The sequence below is a fragment of the Gossypium raimondii genome, chromosome 4 (assembly GCF_025698545.1).
Source record: "Gossypium raimondii isolate GPD5lz chromosome 4, ASM2569854v1, whole genome shotgun sequence".
Classification (NCBI taxonomy): Eukaryota; Viridiplantae; Streptophyta; class Magnoliopsida; order Malvales; family Malvaceae; genus Gossypium; species Gossypium raimondii.
In genome coordinates this window covers 23,919,913-23,930,838 of record NC_068568.1, presented here as the reverse complement: position 1 = coordinate 23,930,838, position 10,926 = coordinate 23,919,913, and the positions used below count along the sequence as shown (strand labels likewise).

The window sequence follows — 10,926 nt, the reverse complement described above, 5'->3', positions numbered from 1 at the left end:
ATAATGGCTTAGAATTTTGTTTTAATGAGTTTAATGAATTGTGCAAATCAGAAGGGATAGTGAGACAGTTGACAGTTCGCCATACTCTACAGCAAAACGACATTTCAAAACGAATGAATGGAATAATCATGGAAATGGTTTGATGTATATTGTCGAATGCTTGTTTATTGAAGTCTTTTTAGGCTGAAGCAGCCTCTACTACATGTTTTCTGATTAATCGATCACCATTCATTTCCATTGAGAAAAAGACGCCATAAGAGGTATGGTCTGGTACTCCAGCTGATTATTCTGATTTGAAGATTTTTGGGTGTCCTACGTATTCTCATGTTGATAATGGTAAATTAGAACCTAGATATATTAAGTTTGTTTTTCTTGGAGATAAGGCTGGTGTTAAAGGGCATAAGTTATGGTGTCCTAAAAATAGGAAAGTTGTGATTAGCATAGATGTTATGTTTGATGAAACTGTTATGTTGCCTAACTTACCTCTTAAAGACTCTTTCAATAAAGACCAACAAAAATCAAACACACATATGAAACAAGTAGAGCTTCAGATTGATCCAAGATTTAGAACAAAGTCTACAACTCAGGTTAGTACAAAAACTCAAATTAGAATTGCTTATTCACCATAATCAGCATCACAATATTCTATTACCAAGAACATACCTAGAAGAGAAATTATTCACTGAGGCTGACCTAGTTGCTTATGATTTAAATGTGGTTGAAGATATAGATGCAAATCAAGAGCCATCTACTTATTTCAAGGCAGTTAGCTGTGAAGATTCAAGAAAGTGGATGATTGTCATGCAAGAATAGATAAAACCACTTCATAAGTATAGAACATGGGACCTAGTGAAGCTTCTTAAGGGTAAAAAGGATGCTCGTTGTAAATGGGTGTTCAAGAAGAAAGAAGGGACTCTAGGAGTTGAATAACCTAGGTATAAAGCAAGGTGGGTTGCAAAAGGTTACAGTCAAGTTCCAGGTGTAGGCTTCACATATGTGTTTTCTCTGGTTGTTAAGTATGGTCCGATTCAAACCTTACTTGGTATTATGGCCAAGTACGATTTGGTGCTTGAGCAGTTAGATGTGAAAACAACATTCTTGCATGGAGAACTTGAGAAAGATATTTACATGCAACAACTAGAGGGCTTTATAGTCTCAGAAAAGGATGACTATGTTTGTTTACTGAAAATTTCCTTTTATGGTCTAAAATAGTCACCTCGGTATTCGATTTATTTATGACTACTAATGATTTCAAAAGAAGAAGTTTTGACAATTGTGTTTATTTTAAGAAAAATTACGATGGTTCATCTGTATATTTACTCCTTTATGTTGATAACATGTTGATAGCAGTCAAAAATAAAGGAGAGATAAGAAAGGTCAAACCCCAACTTAGTAAAGAATTTGTGATTAAAGATTTGAGAGCAGTAAAGAAGATACTCGAGAAGGAAATTCTCAAATATAGAAAAGCGTGTAAATTGTACCTAATTCGGAAATGGTACATTGAGAAAGTTCTTTGTAGGTTCAATATGTAGAGTGCCAAGTCTGTTAGTACTGCCCAATTCATACTTTCATCCGCTTTGTCTCCACAATCAAATGATGAGATTGACTACATGTCACGTGTTCGATATTCTAGTGCAGTGGGATCTCTCATGTATGCTATGGTTTACTCACGTCCATATTTATCATATGCAATTTGTGCAGTTAGTAGATACATGGCGAATCCTAGTAAAGAACTCTGGAAAGCAATTTAGTGGATTTTCGTATACTTACGAGGTACTACAGATGTTTGCTTACAGTTTGGAAGAACTAGAGATGGAGTCATTGGGTATGTTGATTCTAACTTCGCTGGAGACTTTCATAAAAGAAGGTCACTCACAGGGTATGTCTTTACCATTGGGGGTTGTGCCATCAACTGGAAAGCCACTTTGCAGACTACAGTTGCACTGTCTACTACTGAAGCTGAGTACATGATGGTTACCGAGGCTTGTAAAAAAGCTATTTGGTTAAAGGGACTATTTGGTAAACTCAGTTAAGACCTTCAGATCAGTACAATATTTTCTGATAGTTAGAATGTCATCTTCCTTACAAAGGATCAAATGTTTCATAAGAGAACGAAGCACATTGATGTTTGATATCATTTTGTGCATGATATTATTGCTCGTGATGATATTGTTGTGAGAAAATTTTGTATTCATGATAATCCTATGGATAAGATGATTGAGTCACTTCCTATAACCAAGTTTGAGCATTGCTTGGACTTGTTTGGTGTTCATTGTTGAAGAATACCCCTTTATGGGTTTTGTAAAATAGGTGGAGAACTAGTTTGTTGAGAATTCGTGTCAAGGTGGAGATTTGTTAGAGATTGTGTGACCCGAATCCAGTCATTTACTGAAGAAATAAGTACAATGTAAAAATAAGGGGATTTGTAGAGGCGGGAGGCCGAGGGTCGTATAGAACTATGCTTCTACTATTTGACTTTGATTAGAAAAGTGTTTTTCAACCTTTAAATATGAATATTATCGACGTTTATTATAACACTTATTAATATGAATATTATACTCAAAAGTTATATAGATAATTAAAGTAAACATAAAAATATATAAACTCGCTATACAGTGTGAGCATAATTTGAGTAAAAGTAAAAGGTGTATTTTTCATCTATATCGTAGGTTAATAATTCATCCTTTTATAAAAGATTAGTTGAATTCACCTAACTTATTTATCGAATCTCAATTCAAATGAGAAATTATTTAAAACTTATTGTTTTTATAAAAAAATTATTATGAGGGTATTTTGTTATTTTATATTTTATATAAAAGCAAAAAAGAAAATACACATTATAATACTTGAGCCTAAAACACCACAATTTTCAATATATTAACTTTACATCTGAATAGCCTGATTTTGACCCTATTCGAAACGGTGGTTTCGAAACCACGAATTTGAGTCCGAAAATTTTTTTTAATTATTTTCTGTGTCTATTAAGTGTGAATTTTTTGTGCTAAATTTTCGTTTAAAAACACTACACCAAAACAGGCTTTTAGCGGCGTTTTTTAGCGCCACTAAAAGTATTTGCGGCGCTTCAGAAAGTGCCGCAAAAAATGCCGCTATTGACACCGCCGCCAACTTTTGCGGCATTTTTAGCAATAATCGCCGCTATAGAACAAGACCTTTAGCGGCGCTTTTCCCACAAACGCCGCTAAAGACCATAACTTTTAGCAACGTTTTTTATACAAACGCCGCTATAGAACAAGGCCTTTAGCAACGCTTATCCCACAAACGCCGCTAAAGATCACAACTTTTAACGGCGCTTTTTACACAAACGCCGCTATAGACCAAGACCTTTAGCGGCGCTTTTCCTACAAACGCCGCTAAAGATCATGACCTTTAGCGGCACTTTTCCCACGAACACCGCTAAATATCAGACCTTTAGCGACGCTTTTCACACAAATGCCGCTAAAAACATATCTTTAAAAAAATAATTTTTTTAAATAATATTTATTTTTATGATAAATATTATATTATGTTTTAAGGATAAATAAAAAATATTATTTAAATAAAATTTTCTACGAAAATTTTAACTTTAAAACTAAATATAAAAATTAATGAATTTAATTTAGAATTTAAAATAATAAATTAATAACACAATTAAAATCCAAAAGTTAGAACTCTTAAGTAAAAATAAAAATTTAGAATCAAAACTAAAATAAATAATACATATGCAAGGTAATAAAACATACAATGCATTTTCTTAATCAAGTAAATCTTGGTAATAAAAGATATAATACATTTACTAAAGGAAATCTTGTACATCATTGAAGTCATACCATCAAATTTGTACCCATCAAACTTATACTCCTCCAGCCACCATCTTGCATTTGAAAGAAGATACCCTAGTACCTAAAGCAACAATTAAGAAATAATATTTACAACTGGAAGGGAGGAAGCCAAAATCTTTAAACGAGCTATTCATTAAGAAATGTTTAGGTAGAAGTACATACTTCTCGGCTTCCATAATTAAAAAGACAAGAATCCCACACCAAGTGGTGACCCCTTGACCCCGTGTGGAAGTAATGACCATCAGTTCCATCAAACATGTTCAGCCCATCTAACACATTATTGGAAGCATGGTTGTATTTATAAAACATCATTCGAGATACACGGTAGATAAGAAAATAAAATTAGCAACTTAACTTAACTATAGAATAAAATGAACGGGATATAGCAAACAAATGCTTTCACAACAAGCTGGTCGTGAACAATCATACTAGAAATTTTATAGTATTCTAGTCATTTATATATTCTCAATCAATTACTACTTTGCTTCTCTCTTTAGATTTATTTTTAGCAACCTTTAGGAAGCAAAATCAACTAGAGAAACGAAGGAGTAAAAGTGACAACCAATAAGAGCCTAAATTCTCATGGCCATATTTGCATCAAGTCTACTGGAAAAATGAGCATAAAGCCAAAGCAGGAAAAGAATAAGAGTTCAAGTTCTCATTTCCTGTACAAACAATCTAGGAAATTTTGTTTGCACAAAAAATCTAACAACAAACACAGAAGAATTTATGTTTTCATTTTATTTACAAAACAATCAGGGAAAAACAGTTCCGACAAATCCCAAGATACTACAGATGTTATTTCAGATAACCAATGTTAAAGACATGGAACTCAAAGGCAAGATCTTTCTCTTTTTTGTCCAAGAAAACACATTCAAGCTAACAAAAACATCAGTTCCTATACTTACTGTTCTTTGAGTTTGTCTTGCTCATATTTCCTTAAGTTTTTCTTGCGTTCTTCAATAGAAATAAGTTTTTCTTGCGTTCTTCAATAGAAACCCTCTGGCGCTCTAGTCAAGGTATGAGAAACCATATCAGATCCACCAGATGAGACCCAGTTTTGCATTTTCATATTTACTTCTTGTAGCTGTTTTAGTAGTCGGTCAATACCAGATTCAATATCATTCTCTTCCAAGTCATTTTTTGTCGAAGCCTTACTGGAGACCAACTTACGATATAAATTAAATTTCAGTCAGCAATTTAGAGGAGAAATAACAGCTACATATATGGTTCCTTTAAATTTTGACACGGTTCAAATTCTTAAAGAAAGATAACAATTTTCAATTTTGCTATATCCTTGCAGACTAGGAACCTAATGATTTTCAGGCAAGCCTTCACACCTACCGTCAAATTTCAAACGGAACTCTACATCAAAATATGGACTTACGCAGAAAAGTCATCTATTTATATTTTTTTTATAAAATCCCGTTTACCTTATTCAGGGAAGGCAATCAATTAACTCTTATCATCCATCACTCTAATCTACACCAGTTAAGATAGCAAACTAATCGAACACTGATATCATCATATTTAACTGAACGACGTCATTAGTACCTTGAATTCTAGTTGCCAGCAAGTAAATTGACACAAGGTTAAATTAGATTTAGTTTTATTATTTTGCGATATCAACCACACAGAAAATCCAGAAGATAAAGTAAATATTTTAACAAAGAAATACAACATTTGTCTTCATCAATTGCTATAGGAAACTTCTAGCATTTCCTCCTCACAGGTAAACTCCCATTCTCAGCAGAAAAGATAAATTTGAAAAAAAAAACTTCATCTATTTGTTATTAGAGATGAAACTAGATTTAGAGACACCATAGACCGGACCATTCATTTAGAGCAAAAAATATGCGAAGGAAAGACAAAACAGAAACACATGAAACCTAGGTTAACTGGTGTCAGATATGAGTATGTGTTAAACAGTAAATCTTGGCTAAATCTCTAATTAGTATAAACGATGGAAATGATAGATCATTTAAGCTATGATATGCTTGCTTTCAAGTAAAAACAACAGCATCACTTAAAAATAACAGATATATTGGACTCTATCTTCCATATAATAGATGCAATTAAATAACAGTAAGCCAAGACAAAAAAGGTAGGACAAAGAGACTTACAAATTTTAGAAGCCTAACAAGAAAAAAAAAACTTAGAATGCTTTCTGAGAGGTTTTCTTCCCAAATATTGCTTCCCAAACCAAAGGTGAAAAAGTACTGAAGATTCAAAGAGGCTGTGAAATTCACTACTTTCATTAAAATTTCATACTAATTTCTATTGTAGAGATGTTCAGAATACTACCTTTTGGTTTAGGCTGTGAAACTGGTTGCGAAACAGGACGCTTCTGAGCTGCCTGAATATTTGCCAAGGCTGGAGCTTGATCAGAAGCTTTGCCTTTAAGAGTTAAGGAACTCATGGCCCATCTGCAAGGTTAGAATTTTAGCAGTCAAATAATAAGGAAAAAAATTAACGAAAAGCAAAACGAAATTAAGGAAAAATAGTAAAAGGATGGATTAGGGATTACGTCTAGGAAAGGGATGAGATCAGCGACTGACGACGGGGGTTTGACGAGCCTGTTTCCAGCCTCTATTTTCTCAGCAACTAAGCAGATAATCATTCAAAAACAGAAAATAAAAGAAAGAAAGCGAGACAAGTAACAGTAACGATATATGAATCAGCATAGAACAAATTAAATTACAAAAAGAGAAGATGAAATTACCAGAGAGCGAACGAAAAAGAGACGGAAAGAATCAAACATCTTTGCTGAGAGGGAGAAAGAAGATCCGAGAAAAAGAAAAAAGAGGCGAAAGAAATGAGTTTGAAAAGGGAAGAAGAGGCGAAAGTAAAAATTAGCGGTTTCAGCCGAGAAATTTTGGGATAAAAAGGCACGAATTTTTTAAAGTAAAATATTTTATTTTTAAAGTAAAATAAAATGGCGGGAATTTTTTAAAGTAAAATTATTCTTTGCGGCGTCTATTATAAAAACGTCGCTATTACTTAACTTTTGCAGCGTTTTTTCAAAAACGCCGCAAAAAATTATTTTATTTTGAATAAAACGACGTCGTTTTGCTATGTTAAAAATTTCTTATTTTGTCTATTAAAAATTATTAGTTAAGTGATTTCATAAAACATTTATTATTACTTTTTTTATAAATTAGATTTTTATAAAAAAGAACCAAGTTTTAAGTTAGAAAACAAATATCGTATATTTTGCTAGATCTAATTAAATTTAAATATAAAATAATTTTTATTGTTTTTAAACAATGAAATGGGTGATTCGGTAAAACGAGCTTGAAGTTGGAAAAGTTTTTAAAATATGTATTAATTTATCTATGTTTAAAATTTTAATAAATGGAAAATATATATAATTAATATATATTAAATTAATAATAATACGAGTGGTCTAAAATGGATTTGAGTTAGCTATATAAAATAAAGACAAATTTAGTTAAAAATTAAGACTCGTATTTCAAGTTAAGCTAGACTTGAAAAATATAATGCATGTTAATAGAGTACATAGGTCCGACAAAACGCAACCTATGATCTTTTCAAGTTAGGTTTTTGTTAAAATTAATTTTAATAGAGTTAATTACACCATACATCCCTAAACTATAATTTTCATTTTAAATTGGTTCCCAAGTCTTTAAAATATTCTAATTACATCCTTAAACTAACGAGGTTATATCAATATGGTCCTCCTTTACTAAAATCATTAATTTAATAGTTAAATGAGACGTCAAGCCTTAAGTGGCATAGTTTAAAATTAAAATTTTTAAAAATATTGTAAAAATCTTATTAAAAAAGGGATATCCCTAGAGCGAATAAGAATGAATATTAACCATGTACTTATTAAAACGTTGTGAAACTATTTAATGTCAAATTCTTTGAAAATATTTAAAAACTCAATATTATTGTTTTATTATTCCTCAACAAATATAATGCCGCTTTAACGGTTTTAAATACACCGATACAATTTTGAAGAACCAAATTAATATTATCTATTTTACAATTATATAAGAAATTAATCAATATATAAATTAGAGTACACTAGTTTATCTAAACCCTAAACCATAAACCTAAACCCTAAAACCCTAAACCCTTAACACATAACCTCTAAACTTTAAACCCCAACCTTTAAACCATAAACCATAAATCATAGCCCCTAAACCCATAATCCATAAACCTTAAAATAGTAACTCTCCTAAACTTTAAACTCTAAACCATATACCCTAAACCAAAAACCTTAAACTATAGTGATAATTAATTCAAAATTTTAAAATTAATACTATCTCTTTTACGATTATATAAGAAATTATTTAATATGTAAATTAAAAACACTCAAGAATGTACCCAAAAACTTTAAAATTATTTTAAATAATAGTATTTTAATTTTTCCATTTTTAACAAATATTTTTCTATGTTTTTTATTTCAAATTATTTCTACGTGTCATTATTTTTTTATGAAGATTTTGAATATTCAATTAAAAATAATTTGAATTTGAATTAATATAAATAAACCAATTAAATAATAAATAGACAGATAAATTTTTTTTGCGGCGCTTTTTCAAAAACGCCGCTAAAATAGAGCATTAGCGGCGCTTCTTTAAAAACGCCGCTAAAGCCTGAGCATTAGCAGCGCTTCTTCAAAAATGCCGCTAAAGCCCTAAGCATTAGCGGCGCTTCTTCAAAAACGCCGCTAAAGCCATGAGCATTAGCGCGCTTCTTTAAAAACGCCGCTAAAGCCCTGAGCATTAGCGGCGCTTTCCCAAAAACGCCGCTAAAGACACGAGCATTAGCGGCGCTTTTTAAAAAACGCCACTAAAGCCTCGAAAACTCAGAAAACGACGTCGTTGGGCTTAGGTTTTTTGCGGCGCTTATTGGAAAACGCCACTAATGCTCATTTTTAGCGGCGTTTTCCAGAAAACGCTGCTAATACTTGATCTTTAGCGGCGTTTTTTTTAAGCGCCGCTAATGATTGATTTTTAGTGGCATTTTTTATCCAAACGCCACTAAAAACGCCGCTAAAAGTCTGTTTTGGTGTAGTGAAATTTAATCGTTTGGATGCCCGATTTAATAAAAAGGGCTTAATCGAGTAAAATGAAAATTTGATAGTTAAATGTGTGAATGCCTAATTGAACTTGTCTTTATAATATGATGCATTTATGTTGAAATTAGGCCATAGCTAATATTAGTGGACGACATTGAAATTAATATATAATAGTTATATATTGTTTTATAAGGTTAAAATAGTAAAACATGAAATAACTTATGTTAAATAAAATAAAAACAAAATGTTCATGCATGAAACTTTGTGTTAGCCGAAATAGAAAGATGAAAGAAAAAGAAAAAAAGAAGCTAGGGTTCGGCTTTGTGTTTCTTCAATTGAGGTATGTTTTTGCTTCGATTTTTTATAATTTTTACGTTTTTGTGATCGTTGCTTTGAGTACTACAAAGCCCATGCCTTAATTTTTAAATTTGATGGTTATTTTGTGAATTGCCATTGATGATAGCTTGTGGTTTTAGTGGTTGATGATCAAATATTAAAGATATGTGAAAGATTATAATGTTTTGTTTTTGAATTTTTGATGAATTTGATTATTTTGGGTTAAATTGTAAAAATAATAAATTGAGGGACTAAAATGTAAAATAAATGACATGCATAGACTTATATGAGTCTAGGGAATATTCGGCCAAGCTATAGTGTGGTCAATTTGGAATATTTTGTATTTTGTGAAATAGGGAATAATTTGTGAAAAACATGAAATGTCAGGGGCAAGAGTGAAATTTATTTATTTATGCATTTTTAAATTGAATTGAATGAAATTATGTTTGAATGAGTTTAATTTGAATATGTTTAGATCAAGAATTAAAGAAATCGGACTTGGATCGGGGGAAAACAAAAGTCGTCGATTAATCATTTCAGTTCTGGTTTATCGCTGTTCGAGGTAAGTTTATAAGCAAATAGATGTTATAATTTCTAAATAAATATTAGTTATATATGCTGAAATGAAAATATGCAAAAATATATATGTAGTCGAATGTGTTTAAGTTCGGGAAGCAAAAATAAACATGGATATGATTTATCGATATTTAGCACTGAGTGTGCGAGTATGGAATAGCTACGGCTATTTGAATGGCACTAAGTGTGTGAAACTAAAATGACGTTGTGAATAATGGGCACTAAATGTGCAATACCGAGATCAATTTGGTTAAATGAGAGAGAGCATTAATTGTCCAACTTCATTATGGCCTCGATAAATTATTTAGCACAAATTGTACGGATCCAATGAATAATATATGATATCAAGGTATATAAGTACATGATAGTACAAGTATGTAATAGTTAAATAATATATGATGTCAAGGTAAGTTGGTTACTTCAATTGTGATGCAAATTATATGATACAATTGTAAGTATGTGTGTGTGTGAAATGCCTATATTCGGCCAAAGGGTAAGTGTATGTGAAATCATAATTATGTTTTATATGCTTCTATATATGAATATGAATTGAATAATTTAGTCATGTGATATTGAATTATTAATGACATTGAATTGTTTATTTGCTTCTGACTTACTAAGCTTTGATAGCTTACCCTGCATATGTGTTTGCCTGGATTTTATAGATTTTGGAACTAGTTACGGGCTCGGGAATTGTCACCGAAGTCAACCACACTATCGTCTGTTATCGATATCTATAAAAGTTAAACTTAAACCTATGACATGTATAAACGATACCACCTTTTTGAATATATTTTAAATGATGCATATATATAATAAGCCATGCGAAAATGGCTTGTTTATTTTGATATGTATGGTATCATGCTTTGATTAAATATTATGGTTGTGATAGACAAGTAAAGTTGATTGATATGATATGATATTTGTGTGAGCTAAGTTTGAGATCATGGGTGGATATACCTTTATATTCGATAATCGAGATTGAATGTGGATTATCACTTGATATGTGAAAGTTATATAATGATTTGCCATGAATATATGATAGTTGGGAATTGGTAATTTGCATAATGAGTCTTGTTTATGTAATGAGTCTTATAGATGACATTTGACACATTGAGTATAAAT

The 10,926-nt window shown here is 31.3% G+C and overlaps 1 protein-coding gene across 24 annotated transcripts; it reads right to left on the bottom strand.

Moving 5' to 3' along the window:
- Window positions 1-3,610: 3,610 nt before the first annotated feature.
- Window positions 3,611-6,711, bottom strand: LOC105766610 (uncharacterized). Of its 24 annotated transcripts, none has more exons than XR_008195195.1 (7): window positions 6,562-6,711; window positions 6,367-6,443; window positions 5,963-6,265; window positions 4,950-5,007; window positions 4,748-4,849; window positions 4,002-4,108; window positions 3,677-3,900 (listed from the first exon to the last, which is right to left on the bottom strand). XR_008195195.1 is itself a non-coding variant. In XM_052629473.1 (6 exons), exons 3-6 carry the CDS (start codon window positions 6,256-6,258, stop codon window positions 4,779-4,781), a joined length of 357 nt encoding a protein of 118 aa, XP_052485433.1. In that variant the 5' UTR covers window positions 6,259-6,265; window positions 6,367-6,443; window positions 6,562-6,711; the 3' UTR covers window positions 4,617-4,778. The 24 variants fall into 24 exon arrangements, 3 of the variants coding, with proteins under 3 accessions (XP_052485432.1, XP_052485431.1, XP_052485433.1); XR_008195196.1 differs by having other exon boundaries at window positions 4,950-4,996; XR_008195189.1 differs by having other exon boundaries at window positions 4,748-4,996; window positions 5,963-6,075; window positions 6,144-6,265.
- Between the last annotated feature and the right edge of the window lie 4,215 nt (window positions 6,712-10,926).